Here is a 26,240-nt window from a genome sequence, read left to right on the forward strand (position 1 = left end):
GTCTCAATTCACGTCTTACTTGCAACACTGGAGCTATTTTCCAAGACAAGGAGTATGTCACGAAACGCCTAGCCAACCCTCTGGGGTTACCTCACGGCCACTTAGAGGATCTATCTCCAGCACTGCTCAAGTCCGCCTGCACTTGCCGCTTGTGCTCTACACTAGCACCCTCCTCCCACCGACTGGGTCACAACTGCCTCTGGGCAAGTTTCCTGCTCTCAAATTATCCCCAGTGATTTCTAGGTCTCACAGTTCCAAGAAAGCACTCCCAGACCCAACACATAAATCATCAGGATTCTTTATCAATTCAAACAGCAGAGTCAACAAACTGAAAATTGTTTACTGTCCTAAAAATATGCAACAGTGAAACATAAAAAGTGCAATCATCAGAACAATAACAGATAACTGAAAAATGGATCAATTATAATACTAACTAAACATTTGTTTACTTTCTAAAAAGTGTCTGGGAAGATCAGGACATATAATTGATATGTCTTGCTCTCTTTTCTTCCTAAGACTGGAGCAAAAGCTAGTACAATCCAAATGAGATGGAGATCCTAGACCAATCAGAGCCCAGAACAACAAGTTTGAAAAGTATACTGTAGAATGCCTTTCCAAAAAGCTTAAACAAAAACAAAACAAACAAAAAAAAACAGCCTTGGATCTGTAGCAGCTTCAAAGCATAAAAATGAACCACCTGTAGGCCAAACTAGAGAAATACACTTCAGGAAATAATTAAGGCAGTTTTACAGGCTTAAAGCATACTGTTCTGTCACACCTCACTCCTCGAGAGACCCTGGACTGTGGCCTCTACAGACCGCTGATCAGATCTCAATAGTCCAGTGTCAGGGTGGTTCTGGTTTTTCCTTCCTGGAGAGGCTATCAGCTTTGCCATGTTCATTGCCCTTCTGGTGTTTACAACAGAAGTTGTTTTTACCACACTCGGTACATGCCAACAGTTTTAATCTTGTAAGCTTCATTTTGTGAATAGTAAGGAGTATCTTCTGATAGAAGCTTTTACCACACTCAGCACATATGAATGGTTTTACTCCTGTGTGTATTCTCTGGTGCTTTATTAGCTATAATTTATGAATAAAGCTTTTTCTACATTCAGTACATGTAAACGGTTTCTTCCTTGAAGGGATTCCATGGTGCTTTGACAATGATTTCCAGCGAATGAAACTTTTCTTATACTCTGTACTTGAGACTGGTCTCTCTCCTGGGTGAAATTTTGCATTTCTTGTGGAGCTCTCTTCCTGGTTGAAGCTACTGTCATAACCAGGACATGAAAATATACTCTCATCAGTATTTTTCTGATATTCTATAATGTTTGCTTTATTGATGTAGCTTTTCCCCATATTCTATACTTGTACATTTTCCAGTTTCTTTATTATTTTTCGGGTGCTGTATTAGGTCTTTCTTCATACTGAAATCTTTCTCATACTTAGAGCATGTAAAACGTGTCTCTTTTATACATGTTTCCTGTTGTTCTAGTTCCCTCTTTTGACTGAAAGCTTTTTCACAGTCTGTACATTTAAACAGTCTCTCTTCAGTGTCAGATCCCTCTGGTGGTGTCTCTGCTAGAAGGACAGGTATGGGTTCAATATCCTGACAATTTCTTGAAGTTCCACCTACTATAAGTAAAAGAGCAAATGAGAAAAGTCAGAGGTACTAAAGTCCCACTTGTTGCAAGTAATGGGTAACTATGCAAAAATCTCTCCTCCATTTTAAAGTATGGCTGGCCAGATCTTGTAAAATTGGCATGTTATTCTACACCACTTCTTTCTGTGGTCTAACCATCTGCAAAATTTGTTCTTTCATAGCAAAGTCTGAAAAGCATGCAATATCATCATGAGGTCTAGCCTCAATCCTGGGCCCCAGACTGTGATACAAATGGTCTAGTTTGATGGAGACAGGGCCCATTTCTGCCTTGTCATGGGCGTTGGAACACAATATAAACAAACACAAATCTTGTATCGCCTGTGCACAGTTAGCATATTGATCCGACTCAGGGATACCTTTGAAACGAAGGTTAGAACATTGAGAGTGATTTTCAATAGCATCCTTTAAGTCAGCTCTCTCACTGGCACTCTGTTTTTGGGCTGCCTGCAAAGAGTTAATATTGGTTTCTACTAAGTCCGTCTGCTCTTCCATATCCAATGTCTCTCTATTCTTGTTTCATATCATAGAACATAATTGGACATCAGTACTCATGCCTGCTTTGTCTGATTTAAGCTTCTTAAACCAACGCAACACATCTGCCTGGAAATCTCGGAGTGTACCATCTCTCTTCTCCGCATGCAGCTTGTCTTCTGATTCTGATTGCATCGGTGCCACCTTCCCCACACGTTCTGAGGCCCGTTCTCCTCAGGAGGAAGATTGGCAATCCTTCTGATTTGCCATATATTCATATTTCTCATGCCATTTACAAGTAGTTATCGTCTTTTGCTACCCTAAGAATCACCTTTCTTCTTAAAACAGCAAGGTTTGTGGGGGAAAAACACACCTTAAATCACCCCTCTTATGGAGCTCCAAGCTCAAGTTGCCATCCACTGCTGTGATGTCACTTCAAATGCTCAAATTATATTATCTGTCTGGATAAGAATAATGAGGTGCAACAGCCAATCTCTGAAAGCCTTCAGAGTGTTCCAAATGGTCCGCAGCTCCAGGAGATTGATGTAAAGCTGACTCTTCTGAGTGGACCAGTGACCCTGGATGTGAATTCCGTCTATGTGAGTTCTCCAGCCCACGTTGGCCAGATTTATCATCAGAGTCTTGTGTAGAGAAGAAATGACCAGATTGGGCTGAACCAGGGGCGTAGCCACGGGTGGGCCTGGGCCCACCCACTTTGGGCTCAGGCCCGCCCAGCAACGGTGCACTTTAAAGAAGCCCAAACCGTGACTTTTCCCTTGCTGCTCAGCTGCTGCTCACTTCAGTTTTCCCTCTTCCCAGCCACCCGACAGAACGCCGCAGGCATTTGTTACCTCCCTGCTCCCTCCACTGTCATCATCCCCGTCTGGACCGCCAGTTGTGTTAGCTCTGCTGCTTCAGCAGAACCGCGCAGCGCCAGGGCCTCCGCACGCTAGGAATGCTTCCTCTGCGCTGGCCCCGCCTCCTCTTCAGAGAGTAAGTATCAGAATGTGAAGCCGGCCGGAACAGGAAGCAGTCACGTAGCGGCTCCGCTGCAGATGTGCAAATGCAGAGCTAGACCGCGGCGCTGCCCGATGGAGGTGGGAGGGGAAAGAAGGCCTGCAGCACCCCGGCGGGCGGGGGATGTACAGCATGTCAGCGGGTGGCTGGGGGGGAGGGGGAAGGGAGAGAGAAAAACCTACAGCATGCTAGCAGGTGGCTTGAGGGGTCAAGGAGAGAGGGAGACAGGAGCACTGTTGGGATGAGGGAGTGAGACAAGGTACTGCTAGGTGGGGTGGAGGAATAATTGTTGGATGTGGGGGGAGAGATGGAGAGATGCTGCAAGGGGAAAGAGAGGGAGAATTGTTGGATATGGGATGGGATGGGGAGAGGGAGGGAAAGGCTGCATAGGAGTGGCAAAGGACCAGAGAGAAAAAAAGTGTTGGACATGGAAGTGGAAGAAAAGGAGGGAAAGCTGAGAGGGGAAATGTTGAACATGGCATTGAGGTGAGGGGAAGGAAGGATGGAGAGATGCTGTTTGGGGGGGGGGGGGGGGGGGGATAGTGAGATGTTAGACCAGGGACTCAAGGCAGGGAGTGGGAGAAAAGTTGGACATGAAGGTGGAGGAGAGGAAAGGAGAGATGCACAAGCGGGGGAGGGGAGAGAGGTACGATGGCTCCAGGGAGAGAAGATGGACAATGGATGGTAGGGAAGAGAGAGGGGAAAAATGCTGAACAATGGGGGAGGAGAGAGATGGGACAGGAAGATGCTCGTGGTGAGAGGTAAAATGGATAGGGAGATATCAGGCTACGAGGGTGAGGATGGGAGAAAGAGGGAACAGATGCTGGGCTGGAAGGGTGGAGGGAGACACTGGGAATGGTGGAAAGTATGGGGGAGAGGCCCAGGGAGTGGAGATGGCAAGGAAATAAATGAGAGAACAGTGATTACAGGGGTAGAAATATGGTAATGGTACGTAAATTGAAGATGGAAGGGAATGATAGGCTGGGAAGGAGAGAGATGGGGAATGGGAGAGCTAGTGGGTGAAAGGAAATGGAAATTGATATCTGAAAAGTAAAAAGAAGGAAAAGATTTAGAAAGAGGATGAAATTTCAGTGTACAGAGGCAGAAAAGAAAAAAAGAAAGAAAGAAAGGAAAGAGCTAAAATGGAAAGATCAATATTTCAGAGGCAGGTGTAGTGAGGAAATGAAATGACAGGAGAAAAAAGACAAATGGACAGCCGCTTGAAGAATTAGCAGAAGTCAGGCAAGAAGGCGGGAAAGAGAAATTGGAACCAACATGATGGAAAAATAAAATGTCCAGACAACAAAGGTAGAAAAATCATTTTATTTTGAATGTTTTAAATGGAATATGTTAGCTTTGGGAAATGTGCATGGTGGATGTCTTTTTATTGTGTTAAGTAGAAAAGGAAATGCGCTTTTGTTTTTTTTTCTGCAGTGTTGCAGTGCATGCTGAGGTTCCCAATACAATTGTGTCTACATATTTTTATTTCTAATTTGTGACCCTTGTTCTGTAATTTGTGAGGGTCTGTCAGTGTGACTGTAACGGCAGATGAAGAGATTGGAGAGGAGAGGGAATTGGGGGATGGGCTTCTTTATTTTCTGCCCTGGTCACCAGCATGGTTAACAGCAGCCCTGACTCTTGCTGTAGCTAGTGGGGATCCCCAAGCCCTACCAGCTGGGGATCTCTTCCTAAGCTGGCCAGAGCTGCCTTCCACCGAGCTTGGCAGATGGGGGCAGCATCCTGGAGCCACTAAGTGTGTATGGGGTGCTGGCATCAGTGGCTCAAGGACTTGCTGCTGCCCGCTGGGCTTGGCGAAGAGGAGTTCTGACCATCTCTAGTGGAGGTCCCCAGCTGACAGAGATTGGGGATCATCAGCTAAAGTATTTATATTTTGAGTTGGGAAGTGTTGGGGGAGAGAGAGAATTTTGTGCCCACCCACTTTGTGCTCAGGCCCACCCAAAATTGGTTGTCTGGCTACGCCACTGGGCTGAACTGTCCAAAAGAAGAGCGACTCCAGTAAATTTGGAGTAACAAATAACCTCCACTAGGTTCCACAAAGCTTGACATCACTAAGAAGCTAGAGTCCACTGAGCCTCTCTCAAATGGACACAAGCCACGGTGTGACATGCACCATGGAGGCTATGTGGTCCAACAACACCAACATCTGCTGAGCTGCAATCTATTGTCTCTGGCAGACCTTCAGGGCAATGGCGACCAACGCATTCGTCCTGGCATCTAGAATGAAGGCTCAGGTTTGAACCATGTCTAAAAGGGTTAAAATAATCTCCAACTGCTGAATGGGAAGGAGGTAGGACTTTAGGTAGTTTATAAACCCTAGTAGCTCCAACACCCAAATGGTTCTCTGCATTGATTCACGAGCTCCATTCCCGGCTCTTGACCAGCCAATCATCCAAGTAGAGAAACACATGCACTCAGAGCCTGCTTAGACATGCTGTGTCTACAGCAAGACCAAAGGACAGGGTGCGATACTGGTAGTGGTATTTCTCTACTCGAAACTAGAGATATTTCCTGTGACTGAGACATATCTGTATGTGGGTGTAAGCATCCTTTAAGTTCAGCGAGTATAGCCAATCATTTGCCTGAATCATGGGAAGCATGGTGCCTATGGAAACCATCCTGAACTTTTCTTTGACCAGATATTTGTTCAGGACCCTTAGGTCTAGTATGGGATGAACCCCCCCCCCCCTGTCTTTTTAGGCACGAGGAAGTATTTAGACTAGAATCCCTTTCCTTCTTCCCCTGGTGGTACAGGCTCCACCACATGGGCCTGTAGAAGGTAAGAGAGTTCCTCTGCAATCATGGCATGTTACTGAAAGCTGAACTTTGATGCTCATTGTGGACAATTTGGAGGACGTTGTCGCCAACTGAAAGCATAATACCCCTAGACTATTTGAAGAACCCACCAAATTGTGGGAAGCTACAAGGTACCATCTTGTTTGAAAAAAAATTCAGCCTCCCTTCCCACCAGTAGGCCATCTGGGACAGGCACTTTTATTACAATTGTGCTCTCTTGGAGCCAGCCGAAAGCTTGTTCCTTGATTTGACTGGGGAGCTGGCTAGGCATTCTGGGCTCACTGCTGCAAAGGGCAAGGTTTTTTGGGAAGGGTCAGCCAAAGGAGTATGCCTACACCTTCGAGAGTAGTAGGATCTCTTCTGGGCACCACCTGAAAACCTCAGAGATGAGGAAGCCACAGAAGGAGTAGACAAAGAGAGGGACTTCATGGTATCAGTTCTTTTCTTGATGAGATCAGTGACCTCTTCACTTTGTCCCTAAAAGATTGTCACCCCAGCAAGGGACATTCACCAGATTTTCCTGAACTGCCAGTTCTAGTTCAGAAACATGCAGCCAGGTGAGTTTGCACATGCCAATACCTAATGCAGAAACCTTGGACGCAATATCAAAAGCATCATAGGCTGCCCAGGCCCAGTGCTTTTGACACTTCTTCTACTTGGCTACTAACTCATGGAGTTCTGTGGCCTTATCTAGGAGCAGAGAGTCCGCAAACTCCACTATACTGTATTCCAAGTTCTGCATATAGATGCTCATGTAGGAGCCAATAGGACTGAATGTCAGAAACAAGCATAGAGCCCTGAAAAACATTCCTCCCAAAAATCTCCAAGGTTCTAGCATCTCCCCCTAGGGGTGCTGAAGTGTGGGTTTAGAACTCTTAGCTCTTTTGAGGGCGTATTCTACCACCATAGAATGGTGTGGCAATTGTTGCTTCTTGAATCTGAGAGCCTTTTGGATTATGTACATAGTTAGTCTTCGTAGGCACAGGGTGCAAAGAGAGAGGGGTCTCCCAATTTCTCATTTGTGCTGCATGAAGGATGCTGTGCACGAGCACTGTCATGGCTTCCTTAGGAGGATCATGAAAATCAAGGATATCCAACATTTCAGCCCTGGACTTGTCCTCTACTTCCAAATAAAATGGGATGGTCTTAATCAATGAAAAGTATATCTTTCTACCTTATATACAATATGTTTGCAAGCAACTATGGCGTCTCCTGGGCAATGCAATTTTCAACAATCACAAAAACGTGGAGAAAAAAAGACATCAGGTATTACGGAAACACCTCTTTGTCAAAGGACAAGCCTTTTGTATAATGAGGGAACCATATTCCGTTGGATTACGATGGTCTTAATCAACCCATTCAACAAAATGAAAAAGGATAAAACCTTTAGAGGGGACTTTCTCCTTTCCTGAGGTGGGGAAGAGTACAAAGGGAGACCTAAGGAGCCCACCTCCAAGATCTCCTGTGGTTCAACCTCAGACACCTAAGTGCAATCCGAGTCAGACTCAGTGAAATACTTCTGAGTAGACTGAGTCTGTGTCCGCTTCACTCTACTGGAGTCACATCCATAATTAGAAAGAGTGTTGAGGGACAGGCTCTTTTATGGTCATTGAAGGCTTCCTCTCACAATGCGATGGACAGGAGCACTGCCGCCTCTTCCGATGCCTGCACCCATCAAGGGTCCGTCGTTAATGAACAGGCGATGAACAGGGCACGGGCCTCAAGGACTGGTTAGGGAGGAGCCATGGATAGCACAGACACCCTCGAGGCTTTGGCATCACACTGATCCAAGAGCCACTCTAACTCCTTCTACAAGAGGGCCCAAAACTGCTCCTTGTGGGCAGACATCAGCAAAGGTGGGGTGGGTGTAGGTCCAGAGATATCTTATGAAAATGATGGAGCCAAATCAGAAGGCTGGTCCCAGCATCAAGGAGATTGGCACAGACACCACGGAGAGGGAGCAGCTCTCTCAGTGCCAATGTCTCTCAGGTACCAGTGGTGCTGATGACAAGGAGCTCCTGGCACCATGCCTCGAGCAGGACCATGTCAGTTATCCTTTGCTTGATGCATAACATCAGAATCCCTTGGTACAGATTAGGACGATGTTGAATCCTGATGCATCCTTTGTGCCATATCTGATGACAAGGCCCTCTTGGCACCAGATGTTGAGGCAGGGGAAGACCTCCTTGACGCTATCATGGAGCTGGGTATGACATTTGAGGCTGGGAAATTTTTTTTTTTTTTTAATTTTTTTTAGGTTGGGAGGGGGTTGGTGACCACTGGGGGAGTAAGGGGAGGTCATCCCCAATTCTCTCCGGTGGTCATCTAGTTCAGGCACCTTTTCATGGCTTGGTCGCAAGAAAAAATGGACCAAGTAAAGTCGGCCAAGTGCTCGTCAGGGACGCCCTTCTTTTTTCCATTATCGGCCGAGGACATCCATCTCTTAATCACGCTTCAGTCCCGACTTCGCTACAGTGCTGACACGCCCCTGTGAACTTTGGTCGTCCACGTGAAAGGAAGCAGTTGAGGATGTCCACAATCGGCTTTCAATTATGCATATTTGGGCGACCATGAGAGAAGGATGCCCATCTCCCGATTTGTGTCGGAAGATGGGCACCCTTCTCTTTCAAAAATAAGTCTGTTAGTATCCTTCAGAAAATCCTGGACTCTTTCGATAGTGTTTCCTCTTTATTGTGCCTTTAAGTAAGACTGCCCTTTCTCTCTCAAACTCAGTGTAACTAATTTCTTATATACTGCAGCAGGACATGTTTATCCACTCCTACTCTAGCTGAGATAGTATTTAACCATCTCTCTGACCTCATGTGCACTTTTCTTTAAATTAGTCATCTTATTTTCTAACTCCTCTTACCTATCTATATGTTAAACCATCTCTTTGACTGCATGTGCAACTTTCTTTAAATTGGTCACCTTATTTTCTAACCACTCTTACTCACTTAGCTACATATTCCATCTACACTGTCAATTAAAATGTTCTATCACGTACTGTGTTGACATTGTAAGTAATGTACTATGCCATACTTTGTATTGTTATGTGAATATTTTTTACTGCTGTAATTGTCTATTGCTCATGTTTGATTTAGTCTTATTGTACACCGCCTTGAGTGAATGCCTTCAAAAAGGCAGTAAATAAATCCTAATAAATAAATAAATATTCTGTATAAAATATACTCCTCTTCACATCTCATGCTCACAATAAACCTTATCTGTATGCTACTTATATCATGTATTATTGAGCAACTTTACCCTCAGGGGGAGGAATGCTGGCTTCGGCCTAACCCCTGGTAAGCCTTTCCTCAGCTGAGAGGTGCCCAGCTCTACCACCGGCTGCCTTTCAGGTGCTGTGGAGGACTTGCAGCTCATCTGCATATCCTTACAGCCTTCTCCGGGGTGACACCCAGGTCCACCCCGATCCACTCAGGGCCTCCGCTCTAGGTGCCCAGCGCTCCCACCAGGTGCTGTGGAGGACTTGCAGCCCTTCTGCATTTCCTCACAGCTGTATCCGGGGTGACTCCCGTTCCACCCCGATCTTCCCAGGGCCTTCTCTCCAAGTGCCCAGAGTTCCCAGGTGCTTTTTGGCTAGGATCAGGCGACCCTCAGGGGGAGGAATGCTGGCTTCGGCCTAACCCCTGGTAAGCCTTTCCTCAGCTGAGAGGTGCCCAGCTCTACCACCGGCTGCCTTTCAGGTGCTGTGGAGGACTTGCAGCTCATCTGCATATCCTTACAGCCTTCTCCGGGGTGACACCTAACGGCGCGCGGGGCATTTTTTCTCTTTGTATCTAATCTTTTTCCAGTTGCTAAAGTACCTTAATCGTTTATGGCCCCTATTCACATTCTCTTCCTAGCTCTGTCCCTTCCTAATCTTTTCCCTCACCCCCTACCTCTCTCCGCTACAGGAACTCACTTCCCATCCATTGACTTCATCACCTCACCTTCTCTCCTACCCTCTTCCTCCTTTTTGGCTTTTAATCTCCGTCTCTTTCTTCCCTCCATTTTGCCTTCCCCATTCCACCTAAATACCTCTCGCCTTCGACGCCTCCGTGGCCACACCTCTCCTACTCTTCTCCGCTCTCTTTTACTCCTTCTCTTACTCTCAGCTGGTGACATCAATCCCAATCCTGGCCCTCCTCACCAACTATTATCCAAACTCTACAGATCTCACCGTGACCTCTCTAACCTCATCTCTATTCCTCTACTCCCCTCCTCTTCTCTGCCCTTCTCTTGCGCCCTATGGAATGCCCGCTCTATCTGTAACAAACTCCCCTATATCCAGGACCTCTTTATCTCGCTTCACCTCCATCTGCTCGCCATAACAGAAACCTGGCTCTGCCCTGATGACTCTGCTTCAGTCGCAGCCCTGTGCCATGGCGGTTATCTATTTTCACATACTCCTCGTCCTGCTGGCCGTGGGGGCGGTGTTGGACTACTTCTCTCTCCCTCCTCCAGATTTCAACCCCTTCTTCCACCTCAATCTCACTGTTTTTCCTCCTTTGAAGTCCACTCTATCCGCCTTTTCTCTCCTCTGCCTCTTCGAATAGCAGTCATTTATCGTCCCCCTGATAAGTCCCTTTCATCCTTTCTCAGTGACTTTGATGCCTGGCTTGCCTTCTTCCATGATCCTTCCTCCCCCTCTCTCATCCTTGGTGACTTTAATATTCCTGCTAATGATCCTTCCAACTCTTATATTTCCAAGTTACTCGCTTTAACGTCGTCCTTTAATCTCCAACTATGCTCCACCTCCCCCACTCATCAAAATGGTCACTGTCTTGATCTCATCTTCTCCTCCAACTGTTCACCCTCTAGTTTCCTTGCCTCCGATCTTCCCCTCTCTGATCACCATCTTATAACTTTCACACTTAAATCTCCTCCCTCCCAGTCCCGTCCTATCCTATCTAATTTATCTAGGAATCTTCACGACATTGACCCTTCATCTCTATCCTCCCATGTTTCAAACCTCCTCTCTACTGTGGCACCATCCACGTCTGTCAACGAGGCTGTTTCCTCTTACAACAATACTCTATCCTCTGCCTTAGACACTCTTGCACCTTTGATGACCCGCCCTGTAAGGCGTACAAAACCCCAACCTTGGCTGACTTCTAATATCCGCTACCTACGTTCCTGTACCCGCTCCGCCGAACGCCTCTGGCGGAAATCTCGGGCCCTTGCTGATTTCTTACACTTTAAGTTCATGCTGACCTCCTTCCAATCTGCTCTTTTACGTGCCAAACAGGATTATTATATCCAACTGACCAACTCTCTTGGCTCTAATCCTCGACTTCTCTTCACCACATTGAACTCTCTCCTCAAGGTGCCCCCTCCCCCAACTCCCCCTTCATTATCTCCTCAGACCCTTGCTGAATTCTTTCACAACAAGGTTCAAAAGATAAACCTTGCTTTCTCTACCTCACCAGCTCTCCCTCCACTAGTCCGTTCCCCTCTCTCTCCTTCCCCTCATTCCCTTTCCTCCTTTCCTGAAGTTACTATTGAGGAAACTACACTTCTCCTTTCTTCCTCAAAATGTACCACCTGTTCCTCTGATCCCATTCCCACCCACCTTCTTAATGCCATCTCTCCTACTCTTATTCCTTTTATCTGTCACATTCTCAACCTCTCACTTTCCACTGTGACTGTCCCTGCTGCCTTTAAACATGCTGTGGTCACACCTCTCCTTAAGAAGCCTTCACTTGACCCTACTTGTCCCTCTAATTACCGACCCATCTCCCTCCTTCCTTTTCTCTCCAAATTACTTGAGCGTGCTGTTCACCGCCGCTGCCTTGATTTTCTCTCCTCACATGCTATTCTTGACCCATTACAATCTGGTTTTCGCCCTCTCCACTCAACCGAAACTGCGCTTACTAAAGTCTCCAATGACCTATTACTGGCTAAATCCAGAGGTCAATATTCCATCCTCATTCTTCTTGATCTTTCCGCTGCTTTTGACACTGTCGATCACAGCATACTTCTCGATACCCTGTCCTCACTTGGATTCCAGGGCTCTGTCCTTTCCTGGTTCTCTTCCTACCTCTCCCTCCGCACCTTTAGTGTTCACTCTGGTGGATCCTCTTCTACTTCTATCCCTCTGCCTGTCGGCGTACCTCAGGGTTCTGTTCTTGGTCCCCTCCTCTTTTCTATCTACACTTCTTCCCTTGGTTCATTAATCTCATCCCATGGCTTTTCCTACCACCTCTATGCTGATGACTCCCAAATCTACCTTTCTACCCCTGATATCTCACCTTGCATCCAAACCAAAGTTTCAGCGTGCTTGTCTGACATTGCTGCCTGGATGTCTCAACGCCACCTGAAATTAAATATGACCAAAACCGAGCTTCTCATTTTCCCCCCCAAACCCACCTCCCCGCTCCCCCCGTTTTCTATTTCTGTTGATGGCTCTCTCATTCTCCCTGTCTCCTCAGCTCGAAACCTTGGGGTCATCTTTGACTCTTCTCTCTCCTTCTCTGCTCATATCCAGCAGACCGCCAAGACCTGTCGTTTCTTTCTTTACAACATCCGTAAAATCCGCCCCTTTCTTTCCGAGCACTCTACCAAAACCCTCATCCACACCCTTGTCACCTCTCGTTTAGACTACTGCAATCTGCTTCTTGCTGGCCTCCCACTTAGTCACCTCTCCCCTCTCCAGTCAGTTCAAAACTCTGCTGCCCGTCTCATCTTCCGCCAGGGTCGCTTTACTCATACTACCCCTCTCCTCAAGACCCTTCACTGGCTCCCTATCCGTTTTCGCATCCTGTTCAAACTTCTTCTACTAACCTATAAATGTACTCACTCTGCTGCTCCCCAGTATCTCTCCACACTCGTCCTTCCCTACACCCCTTCCCGTGCACTCCGCTCCATGGATAAATCCTTCTTATCTGTTCCCTTCTCCACTACTGCCAACTCCAGACTTCGCGCCTTCTGTCTCGCTGCACCCTACGCCTGGAATAAACTTCCTGAGCCCCTACGTCTTGCCCCATCCTTGGCCACCTTTAAATCTAGACTGAAAACCCACCTCTTTAACATTGCTTTTGACTCGTAACCACTTGTAACCACTCGCCTCCACCTACCCTCCTCTCTTCCTTCCCGTTCTCATTAATTGATTTGATTACTTTATTTATTTTTTGTCTATTAGATTGTAAGCTCTTTGAGCAGGGACTGTCTTTCTTCTATGTTTGTACAGCGCTGCGTATGCCTTGTAGCGCTATAGAAATGCTAAATAGTAGTAGTAGTAGTAGTAGTATACCATCATCATTGCTTTGTTTTTATACAATGTTAATATGTTTGAAAATTAATAAATAAAAATTGGAAAAAAAACCCCTTAAAGTACAAAAAAAAAGTGATCCTACTGGTTCTCCTTCCGTTGCTCTGAATTACATAAAATTCATGCATTGTACTATGGATTTCTCTTAGCTGGCTACAGATAGTGCAATCCTGATCATCTATGGTCCGTCTTACACTCTGACAGGCTTTCTGCTTCTAATATATTTTGAAAAAAGATTTAATATTAAGTTAAAAAGACTTATTATTAGTTTTTATTTTTGACCTACTTTATTATAGTTGTAATTTGTACGGATTGTGCACGTTTCTAGTTTCATTTGAAAAAAAAATTTCAACTTTTGCCTCCAGTTCCTTTACACTGACACTGAACTACGTTGGCTTATTTTTGGAATGGATTTAGGCTTTGTTAATCTATGGACTCAGAATGGGAAAAAGCTTTAATGAATCAGCCACTGCCATGTGCTCTGACACCGACTACCCACACAGACAATGTGAGCATGTGCAAAAATCATGAATTAGCTACTAATCATGCACTGTGATATGAGAAAGGAGGATAATTAGTAGTAGTAGCTTATTATTTTATTCTAGCCTTTGTTGATGGTTTTGTTGTTTTGTTTCTATAAACAGTATGTGATTGCTTTATGTCTTATACTGATATTAAGAATGTTTATGTTAAGAATGTTTATATTTAAAAAAAGATATAGTGGAATTAGAAAAGGTGCAGAGAAGGGCGATGAAAATGATAAAGGAGATGGGACAACATCCCTATGAGTAAAGGCTAAAGTGGCTAGGGCTCTTCAGCTTGGAGAAAAGGCGCCTGAGAGGAGATATGATAGAGGTTTATAAAATAATGAGTAGAGTGGAACGGGTAGATGTGAAGCGTCTGTTCACACTTTCCAAAAATACTAGGACTAGGGGGCATGCGATGAAGCTACAATGTAGTAAATTTAAAACGAATCAGAGAAAATCTTTCTTCACTCAACGTGTAATTAAACTCTGGAATTCGTTGCCAGAGAATGTGGTAAAGGCGGTTAGCTTAGCAGAGTTGAAAAAAGGTTTGGACGGCTTCCTAAAGGAAAAGTCCATAGACCGTTATTAAATGGACTTGGGGAAAATCCACTTTCTGGGATAAGCAGTATAAAATGTTTTGTACATTTTTGGGATCTTGCCGGGTATTTGTGACCTGGATTGGCTACTGTTGGAAATAGGATGCTGGGCTCGATGGACCTTTGGTCTTTCCCAGTATGGCAATACTTATGTAACTTTTTAATTATGTTTATTTTGCTATTGTGTGATTTGTTAAAAAAAAGGTATGTATTTTTCTTGAGGTTTTGCTTCAGTGTATATTTGATACTTACTATTGTTTTATGTTATGTTTCTATTTTGCCTGATCCAATTAGGGATGAGCAAATAGCATATATATTTTCCCTATGTTTAGTTTTCTGATCATTCTTAACTAGAACTCTTGCCTTGACATTTCATAGTCACATTTTTAATGAATATTTTTGACTTCTTGCTTAACCTACGTAATACAGTACAGCCTTGTCGTCACATTTTATAACTCTTTTTCAAAGGTCAGAAACAGATGGACAGAATGAAACACATACAACCAAAGAACAGATCACCATACCTGTTAACATTTATATAAACAATCAAAAGCATCCACGTTTGGCAAAGTCTGTAGTTTATAAACTGAAAAAGATATTAAGCAGTACCTTACCCCCGTTTTTAGATCCACTGAGAACCAGTTTGGCACATACACCATTTTAAATCTTTTTTTAATTTCTTCTTCAAAATCTACTTTACCCAGGTCTTCAACTTTACAAGCCTGTTTGGCAAAATATGACAAAAAAGTAAATACATTAAATCTGATCATGAAAACCAATTCCTTCCATGGTATGTTCTAAGTTTACAGATCTAGTTCACTACCAGAATTTCTTTGGCCAAATAAGATTATAGCCCATCATGAGTAAGTTTCTTAAATTTTATGTCATAACAGAAAACAGGTAATGCACTTAGATGAGTAATAAAGAGTGCAAATAAGGTGTACATTTAATTTCATACCTATCATCACAAAGACAAATCAATTTCACTAAAATGGGCATAAGTAACTTAACACCCCATCAACATGCTAAACTAGTACAAAAGTATGTACACTAGTCAGTTTACTCTAATGGCTTTTGAGAGTAGTTTTAACATGTGTATGCTTGCTTACAAATCTGGTATATTTTAGGGTCATCAAATATACCAATAACATTTCTTAGTGACAACCCTTCCTCCCCACAAGCGACTAAAATATATATATGCCATAGGGAGGTAGGCACATTTTTTTATGAGTACAGCAAATGCAGACCAAGTAACTATCAAAAACATGTTCTCCCTAAATTTTAGTCAGTAGAGAGATAGAGAAGAAACCATATATACATAGTCTGATCTACATAATGTACAATATTTCCTTAATATCAATACATTTAGATTTGAATTCTATATTTATTCACTCATCTTCTCCATATTATGGTTCAAGATGAGTTACAATTCAGGCACTGTAGTTATTTCCATTATCAAAGGTACTTACAGTCTAAGGGCTAGATTTACTAACCTGCAGTAGTAATGCATTTAAAGTGAGTAATTGGTAAACAACGCCCACTGCCAATAATGGAGTCTCATTAAATAATGCATGTTAAATAGTACATAACAATGTACGTTGATGTATTAATAGAGATTAGTAAATCTAGAGTGAGGTGATTTGCCCAAGATCACAGGGTCTCGTAATTGGAGAAATGGGATTTGAACTCTGGCTTCCCCGATTCTTACAACCAAGAATAACAAGGATCTTTTACCATATATACAAATCTGTAGAAAAATCCTAAATACAAAATATGGTACAAATGTTTTCAACATTCTTTTCACTCTTTCCGGTGCTGGATCGTGGCACATCTCAGTCAGACCTTATGTGGAGGTGACAGAGACAAAACTTTACTCCAACAGGAACAACGTTGGATTTAGCGTTTAAAAACTTTGGAGCCCAATGATCTAAATACAGTAATCCAATGGACTGCATTTTAATGAACTATTGAGGGTTCTGGTTTGGATGACATCAGTGCCTTTTGATTGGCTTCTGTCTTGACAGCGTGCTTTTAAATAGCAGGCGTCGTTTTGAATGCGCTTGCTGGTTGACTGAGCTAATAGTGCAGCAGCAATAGGCAGGTGCAGTTGCATGTACATGTTTCTTTTTCTTTAAGATTTCACATTGAATGACTGTGCTTTTTCAACAGGTCGTCTAGAAGATTGGCAAGGTCTCCGGAAGAAGACTTTGCAAAACAGGTCCCCTTTGGCGTTATTTTAAAGATGACTAAGTAATACTTGCAGAGACGATCATTTACAAGTTTTTGGATTGATGGAATGATATGAATCTATCAAAGTGAAGTCACCATGCTGTGCAACTCAAGCTAAGTAATATTTTTCTGTTATTTGGCTGTTGGTAGTCATTTGATTGAAAGTTAAAGTTTTCTGATTTTGATTTACTATACAACCTTTTTTCAGGAGGTTTTTCTGACCAATGATGACTTATTTGATCAAACACACAAAGGTGGCTACAGCCCCATCATTGTGGATTTGTCTCAATGAGGTCTTTTCCTCCTTATTTTTGAATAATAGGGATTGTGTTTCCTGTATTTCCTACATGTGTACCATATTTTGAATTTAGAATTTCCCCGATTCTTAGCCTCCTGTTCTAACTTACAGATTATTCCTGTACTATACTCTACAACAGTACTCTGGCATGTCTCTTGCATTGCAAATATATAGCAAAAAGTATATATTTTATATATCAACACATACTTACTTCCACACCAAAAATATACAAACTGATATATCTGAGAGTGTATACTGTTATTTATTTATTGGGATTTATTAACCGTCTTTATGAAGAGATTCAACCAAGGCGGTGTACAGCAGGTACAGTTTAACATAAAACTTACAATTTTGTTAACAGCATAACAATAGTAAAATAACAAGAATAAACTAAATACAATAAATGAGGTAAACTTGAAAACAGTAAATTGAAACCTAATAGAACTACCGTGAAACAGTATAAAAAATATACACATTTAACAGAACTGGAATTGTGCAATACTTGGATCAGCCCTTTAAAAGAGTTTAGAGGTTGCTGACCATGCAGAAAGAACAACACACACATTTTTTTACTGGACTAAACTAACACATGAATGATTAGCTATAGAAAGCTATGCTCCCTTCATCAGGCGAGTACAAAATGACCTATGGATGATGCTATCTGAAAATACAATTACAGCTTATATTGCATCGATGGTGTCTGTTTTTAAAGTCGAAATGAGTTGTAAAGTTAAAAGTACTGGGGGTTAGTGGGAGAAGTAATGCATTTGTAAAGTGGTAAGAAAAGTGAGAGAGATAAAGAACAGAATTTACAGTTACAGAATTATACCTGATAGAAAATTAATTCACTTGTTTCAAAGTAGTTGATCCTCTCAAATTCAATGGATTACATTTTTGGGAAGTTTTGAAATTCCTTTTTATTATCCTAATACTGAGGATATACTAATGTAGTAGTGGTCTAAACAAGGAAAAAAAAAGTCCCTCCTCCCTTCCCCTTGGTTTACTGATCAGAAAGAACTTTTAGTCAGCCTACTGCTCACTCTTGACCTCTGTGACATTTGACTCAGTGGATCACTCTATATTCCTTACAAAACACACTGAGCTTCATATTGTTGGGTCTTTTTTAGCCTGGATCTGTTCCTAGTTAGAAAATAGATCCTTTTGAGTTCATTGATCCCACCCTATCTCTAATCAACAGTGGTGCCCCACAGAGTTCAATACTTAGCCCTATTCTCTTCAACATATTTTCAGCACGTCTGGAAATTGCAACTGGCTTTTTATTAAAGGATTAAAATTTAACCCCTCAAAAACTATTACAGTGCAATTCTCTAGGAAGGACCTTTCCCCTACTTATACCTTATTATTCACTGAAGTTTCTATTACTTTTCAAAGTTTTGTGAAAGTTTTGGAGGAATTTTTTTACACCCCTTTTAGATCAGTAATCATTACACCTTCTTCTATGCTGTTTCATGTTTTAACTATTGCAATTTATTAATGCAGGGATATAAACTTTCCTAACTTCATAGATTACAACAGATCCAAAATACAGCTCTGAAGCTTCTTCTGGCATAAATCGATCATGCTATTTCCCTTTTATTTAATGAACATTGGCTTCTATTTTTGAAACATACCCTTTAAAATATTGATTGTAGCATAGAGGCCAGCCTTCATTTCTCTCTAGTCACCTCATTCCTTATATGCCTTCCCAAGCTTCCTGCTCTTTCATGCAAAACTCGCCGGTTGTTCCTTCTCTCTCACAAATTAGAATAGATAATACCAGATGTTCCTGTTTTAGTGTACTCACCTCCATATTTTGCAACATTTTACCTTTAGATATATGCTTAGAAATGTTGTTCCTGAAATTTAAAATGGCACTTAAAATGCATTACTTTACTTTAACCAGGCCTTTCCTTCATTTTAGTTTGCTGTTTGTCCCTGTGGGATGACGCTCAGAACTCCCACACTAAAAGGAACAGTGCCCAACTCCTACCACAAAAACAATGCTAAACCTTAGCTCCCCAATGCTCAACACTAAATGGTATGCAAATGGTAAGTGCTGTGAGATCAAAAGAAAGGGGGAGGAACGTGCCTGGCTGGCACATGCGCAGAAGAATTTTGCAGTAAGTACAGCTCTTGTGTGCATATCCAGGAAAACCAGGAAGTGAAGCACACACTGGTGCTGTTCTTATGCGCCTTTAAATACAAGCTTCTCAAAAAAAATTGTTTCACTTGAAAGGCTTATAAGTGCAGAAAACAGGTGCCAACGTGTGCTTTCAATTTCGGGTATGCTCAGACCCACACATATTTGTTTTTCACGCCCAGCACTTTAGAGGCTTCCACAGGCTTCCTTCCACTTCAGAAATAAATCAGAACCAGCAGATTTTAAGATTAAAAAAAATTATAAATCTCTTCAAACACACCAATGCCAGCTCTGAGCTGGTGTTAGGGCTTCTAGCGGTAAGGGGAGGGTTTGTTTGTGTGCTATTCTTTAAGCATTGGGAAGGAACAACAAATGATCTCATTTACATCCGTTTGACCACATTTAAATACAATTTGTGTTAATCTTTGGCATATAGTCACTTCATGTGCTACAGCCCTCTGAACATTCTGCGCAGATTAATGCTGGTGCTAGTCCAGCGCTAATCAGCTCTAGTGCTGGTGATAGTTTCTGAGAATCAGTCCACTGGTGTGGTAGTCCGACCTCAATCGTGGTACCGGCAATGAGTTTGACCTTTAACTTACCTTATCTTATTTGGGGATATCTTTTGAGTCTTAGATACACTCTATTAACTGATTATTTAGAACAGACATAAATATCTGAATTGACTTTGTAACCTAGATTTCCTGCTGTGGATGTCTACATCTTGTGTCTTGTTGTCTACTTCCCTCTTTCAATTTTAATTTTATATTGTAAACCATTTAGAACATTTATTGCCTAGAGGTATATCAAATAAAGATAATTACTTGATATCTTTTCTCAGCAGACTTATAAAATCTGATCCTAATCTAACAGACACTGTCCCCTCTCAAGTATACAGTGTAGGCCTCATATTACATAAGAAATTATGAAGGAGATGAAGTGAGGCAGGAATACAAGCCCACTTACACCAAATGGTACATCATTTGGGCTTCTGATTTTATATTTTAACCAATAAACATCTATACTATATCCACAGTGCAATAAAGTTATAACATGTTTAAACATCAGTCTCACTTTCTCATATACTCTTATGCCTTTTCCTTCCTGCCTAGGATGCTCTACTTAGCTTTCATGACTGTTTTGCACCAACAACTCTTCATCTATATGAATGTACATACTTGATTCTGCTGGAGAGTGTTCCTAGCAATAGCAGACGTGGTACAAAAATATTGACAAATACTATTGCTTGTACCCTCAGAGAACCTCTAGTTAGTGGAAAATAAACATCTACATTTACACTTTATAAACACGTAAAACTTGAAGCACTACATGCAACTGAGCCACATCGTGAAAAAAAAACCTGATTTGAACAGAGAAATCTGCAAGTACAATTTAAAACTATATACTTGCCTTCAAAACATCCCAGTATGCCACATTATTATTTGTGTCTTTGGTTAATATGTGTCTCTTGTCATTGAGAATATGGCATTGAATAATACTAGCACCCCCTAGTAGATAATAAAGAAAGAAAATAAAAATCAAAATGTAACCATTGTTTGTCTCAGATTATTTCTAAATAGCAACTGCTCTACTCTGGACTAGTGCCTTACATTTCATCTCTAGCCATCATAACTACAACATGCATGCACATTTTGGAATTAATGCCAATTATATCGTTTCCTCATTGCTATCACAAATGCAATACAGTCCTTAAACCTCACTAAAGCTACATATTTACATAACAGGCTTTTTGTGAGCGCACAAATGAAAATTTACATGTTATGGAGATATCTACATTTCCAGATCGTATTAGAAGTCAGAATACCTTGATTTCAGGTACCACATGGTTACATTAGAGGAGAGAATTTGGTATTCCAAATGACATGCAACAGACAGAAAAGATGTGGAAAAATTGAAATTAAACTGAACATCTTCTGATACAGACAGCTGCAAAGCTATAGTAAAATAGGATACTTACAATAGGACTTATTGCTTGAGTCACTAACCAGTGGTATTTCTCTGGAATTTCCAGTGGAGTCCCCCCTGAAGAGATGCATTACTTTGTCCTACCAGGATAGTTTCCCCTTAAGTGAAGCGGGAAGAGGGAGACCCAACTCGAACTGTTGGAACTTGGGGCTCCACTGAGAAAGAGTAGAGTTGCTGCATAATTTTAAAACTTTGCTGCCAAATTATCTAAGAACTGTAGTTGGCCACAGATTAAACAACATGACGGAGTCGAGGACTGGAGGAAGCAGATTTTATTGGACCCGTGTTTTGACAAATGCCTGCATCAGAGGTCAAATTTTCATTCCAGTAGGGCAAAGCAAAGCTTCCCAATTTTCAAGTCTACAGTAACAGTATTAGAGCGTCAAATATACTCCTGTCAGGCAGCTGGGCTTCCAGGACTCTGGAACAAAACCGATTGAGGACTGGCCCTGAAGCAAAGAGAATCAAAAGCAGCAAATCCCTTTTAGCAGGAGCAGGTAGATGGTTCTCCACAAAGCTCCAGCCTGTCCCTAGACTCCTCTAGCTCGCTTCCAGCCTGTCCCCAAAGGACTGCTACCAATCAACCAAACCTGGGAGAGAGTGGTGGATGCTTGGAATGCTCTCCCGCGGGAGGTGGTGGAGAGGAAAACGGTAACGGAATTCAAACATGCGTGGGATAAACAAAGGAATCCTGTTCCGAGGGAATGGATCCTCAGAAGCTTAGCCGAGATTGGGTGGCAGAGCCGGTGGTGGGAGGCGGGGATAGTGCTGGCCAGACTTATACGGTCTGTGCCAGAGGTGGTGGTTGGGAGGCAGGGATAGTGCTGGGCAGACTTATACGGTCTGTGCCCTGAAAATGACAGATACAAATCAAGGTAAGGTATACACAAAAAGTAGCACATATGAGTTCATCTTGTTGGGCAGACTGGATGGACCGTGCAGGTCTTTTTCTGCCGTCATCTACTATGTTACTGTGTTATCTCACATTTTACTGTTGTGTAAAGTACCTTTGTTTTATGGATTTCTTAATTTTGCATTAATCCATTTTATATCAGATAAGTATTTATTATTATTTAATGTCTAACTTTTATAGGTGAACTTATGATTTAAGGTTAGTAGTCATTTCAACTGTGTTTGTTTATTAACAGTCTTAATGAGCCCTTACTCAACCTTTCCATGGTTGAAACATGGCCATGTCGGGTATTCTACTACTACTACTACTATTTAGCATTTCTATAGCGCTACAAGGCATACGCAGCGCTGCACAAACATAGAAGAAAGACAGTCCCTGCTCAAAGAGCTTACAATCTAATTGTTGTGGTGAATACATTTTAATACGGACATTCCTTCTGTGTGATCTTCCCCTTCTTTTTCACCATTTTGAATTTTCAATGTCGCTTACTTGCTTTTTGTGACCTAGATATCAGAGGACCTTTAGCTTGGTGCAGCACCCTCACCAGAGACTAGGGGAGGGCGGCTCATTTTAGTGGGATATCACCGGCTGGCTAAGTACTCTCCTTTCCTTTCCATTGGGCCCTCTTGGAGATGGTCCTCAAGGAATAGGAGTCTCCGGGAGTGGTTCTGTAAGGGACCAGGCACATGGGCACCTTTTACCTCCTCCCTCGGGAAGATTTAGACATGATTTTTCCTCTCCCAAGGGTGGATGCCTTGGTCACGACCATGACTAAGAATACAGCAGTCCCAGTCGAGGGAACGCTGGACTCTAAACTGGAGACTCTGTTGAAGCAGGGGTTCTACTCAGCTGCCCTGGAGATGCAGGCAGTGACTTGCGGAGTTTATGTGGCCTGAGCCCTTCTCCAGTGGATTCAGCAGCTGCTTCCTTCCCCAGACATAGATAGACCTGCATCGGAGGTGGCCTTTCTGGAAGACCTACTTTATGATTTGCTACAGGTCTGTGCTACAGCTATGGCGGCCAGGAGGTATTTCTGGCTTCGGCATTGTGTTGCAAATACAGTATCAAAGGACCACCTTTGTGGTTTTCCCTTTCAAAGTCATTTGCTTTTCAGTGAGGACCTGGAGAAGCTGGTTAAGGACTTGGGGGAGCCCCACCCCCTCAGACTTCCTGAGGTTAAATGTCAGGGATCGTCCAGGTCCTCTGGAAGCCAGCCCTGCTCTCAGAAACAGGGACACTTTCATATAAGGAGGTTGACTTGGACCAGGGTGTCCTTATCCAGAGGGGCCAGCCCTTTCAAGGTGCCATGAGCCGGGGACTGTGGAGGACTTGCTAGTTCCTCTGCCACCTTTCCAAAAGGTACCCAATGAGGGTCCCTCTTGGACAGGTCAAGGTAGGTGGTCATTTATGCTGTTTTGTCTGGGAGTGGACTCTCATTATCTCAGTCCAATGGGTTCTGGAGGTTGTCTGTGTTGGTTGTGCTTTGGAACTTGCCTTTCCAGTTTCAGACATCTTTATGGTCTGTCTCTGCAGAATTCCCCTCAAACGCTAGGTGGTGCATGATATGCTGTCTCCTACAGAGCAGGGTCAGGGTCATTACTCCATCTATTTTGTGATCCCCAGAAATAGTCTCCTCCTGCCCCATTTTGTGGTGAGCGCCTCCTTGAAGGTTCCCTGTTTCAGCATGGAAGCCCTCTGGTTGGTGATAGCATCTGTCCAACCAGGGGAGTTCTTGTCCTCCTTGGACTTGGCGGAGGCTTATTTTCATATCCTTATCTGTCCAGAGCATAAGTGGTTCTGCGCATTGGAGAAGCATTTCCGGTTCTAGGTACTCCCATTCAGGTTAGTGACAGCCCCCTTCACAAGAGGGAGTGCAGGTCCACCCTTACTTGGACAACTGGCTCATCCGGGTGGGCTTGGAGGCACACGCCAGAGCGATGACTGCCTGGTGGTCCAGGGTCTCCAGAACCTTGGCTGGGTCATCTACTTTGAGAATAATCACCTGGAGCCTTTGCAGGGAGTACCTGGGCATGTGTTTCTTGATCAGTCAGGGTCAGATTTGCCTGACCTAGGAGAGGGTTACCAAGTAGCAGAAACAGAGGATGAAGTTATGCACCCAATTGGCCTTGAGAGCATGATATTGCCTCCAGCTACTGGGGTTGATGGTGGCCATGGTCAGAGTAGTTCTGTGCACCAGGTCCCACATGTGGCCCTTGCAGAAAGTACTTAACATAGTAGATGACGGCAGAAAAAGACCTGCCCAACAAGATAAACTCATATGTGCTACTTTTTGTGTATACCTTACCTTGATTTGTATCTGTCATTTTCAGGGCACAGACCGTATAAGTCTGCCCAGCACTATCCCTGCCTCCCAACCACCACCTCTGGCACAGACCGTATAAGTCTGCCCAGCACTATCCCCGCCTCCCACCACCGGCTCTGCCACCCAATCTCGGCTAAGCTTCTGAGGATCCATTCCCTCGGAACAGGATTCCTTTATGTTTATCCCACGCATGTTTGAACTCCGTTACCGTTTTCATCTCCACCACCTCCCGCGGGAGGGCATTCCTGGAAGCCCAGCTGTCTGACAGGAGTATATTTGACACTCTAATACTATTACTGTAGACTTGAAAATTGGGAAGCTTTGCTTTGCTCTACTGGAATGAAAATTTGACCTCTGATGCAGGCATTTGTCAAAACACGGGTCCAATAAAATCTGCTTCCTCCAGTCCTCGACTCCGTCATGTTGTTTAATCTGTGGCCAACTACAGTTCTTAGAAAATTTGGCAGCAAAGTTTTAAAATTCTGCAGCAACTCTACAGCATATCTGCTTATAAATAAGGAAAGTTGCCTGAAAAATGCATTTTATTCTTTTTGATTTTTACATTTCGATAAACATGTTTAACTGCGATTAAAAAAATTTTTTTATCGCCATAATCGCACAATTAAAGGTATTTTAACAAATTTGTTCATTTCCCACTGCAGCTCCTTGTGACCTTGGGCAAGTCACTTTACTCTCCATTGCCCCAGGTACAAAAAAGTATCTGTATATGTAAACCGCTTTGAATGCAACTACAGAAAGGTGGTATATCAAATCCCATCCCCCTTCCCTTTCCTAAAGAACTGAATCTCCCTCCATTCACTGGGTAAATCTCTCTTATCTGCACCCTTCTCCTACACTGATAACTCCAGACTCCGTTCCTTTTGCTGCACCATATGCCTGGTATAGACTTCCTGAGCCGGTACGTCAAGCTCCATCTCTGGCCGTCTTCAAATCTAAGCTAAAAAAGCAGCATCAAAAAGGTGGGCTTAACTCCTAACCCTTATTTTATCATCCTCACTTTAATATTCCCTTATGTATTGTTTGTCCTGTTTGTCCTAGTAGTAGTAGTTTCCACCCTCAGATCCAAACATCTCTCCCTTTCCCTTCCTCTCCGCTTCCCCCAGGTCCATTATCTCTCTTTATTTCCTGGTGTCCATTATCTCTTTCTCTCTCTCTCTCTTCCCTTCCTCCCTCCACTCCTATGAGCAGCAACACAAACTTGGTGGTGAATGGCACCAAGCTCTTCTCGTGGCTCCTGAAGCTCACCTTGGTCATAGCTTCCATTGGTGGTGGCCCCTCCTGTTCTGCAGCTCACTTCCTTCCCCACTCAGGGCTCAGAAACTGCCCCTTCCCCGTCAATCCTCCTGCTGGCAGCAGGGGAGAGTCAGCGCTGGCAGCGGGCAGGCAAGACTGCCTGCCCTGAAGAATTTGATGGACAGGGCAGGGTGACTCAGAGTCAGGTCGGTGAGGGACCAGATCCGGAGGGAGGGAAGAGAGCCGGCTCGCGCTTATTAACAACCGGCTCGGAAGTCGGAACAAAATTTAATAACCGGCTCGCAAGTCGGAACAAAATTTAACAACCGGCTCTTGTGAGCCGGCTTCAACACACCACTGTTTGTATCCCACATTTTCCCACCTATTTGCAGGCTCAATGTGGCTTACATAGTACCATAAAGGCATTCGCCAAGTTCGGTAGAGAAACAAATACATGGTGATGTTGTGGTTGATTAAGGTTCAAGAACAATGGGGATAGAAGAGAGGAGTGTCCATTACGAGCTTTGGTTTTGCTGTGTTGCAGAGTGTAGGCATTTATGTTGGGTCGGTAGGGTATGCCTTTTTGAACAGGTTGTTTTTTTTAGTGATTTCCTGAAGTTTAGATGGTCGTAGGTTGTTTTCACAGCTTTTGACAGTGAGTTCCATAGTTGTATGCTTATATAGGAGAAGCTGGATGCGTAGGTTGCTTTGTATTTGTATGGCAGGTGCAAGCACCCCAG

General features: G+C 43.3%; 1 protein-coding gene across 2 annotated transcripts in view; it reads right to left on the reverse strand.

Annotated features, from left to right (window-relative positions):
* The window catches only part of WDR48 (WD repeat domain 48), a 148,073-nt gene that overhangs the window by 29,960 nt on the left and 91,873 nt on the right, over positions 1-26,240 (reverse strand). For both annotated transcript variants that reach the window (XM_030198107.1, XM_030198115.1), the window contains exons 11-12: positions 20,435-20,532; positions 14,972-15,079 (exon numbers count right to left, since the gene is read on the reverse strand). In XM_030198107.1, coding sequence (XP_030053967.1) covers positions 14,972-15,079; positions 20,435-20,532 — 206 coding nt within the window. The remainder of the gene's footprint in view (positions 1-14,971; positions 15,080-20,434; positions 20,533-26,240) is intronic.

The sequence above is a fragment of the Microcaecilia unicolor genome, chromosome 1 (assembly GCF_901765095.1).
Source record: "Microcaecilia unicolor chromosome 1, aMicUni1.1, whole genome shotgun sequence".
Lineage (NCBI taxonomy): Eukaryota > Metazoa > Chordata > Amphibia > Gymnophiona > Siphonopidae > Microcaecilia > Microcaecilia unicolor.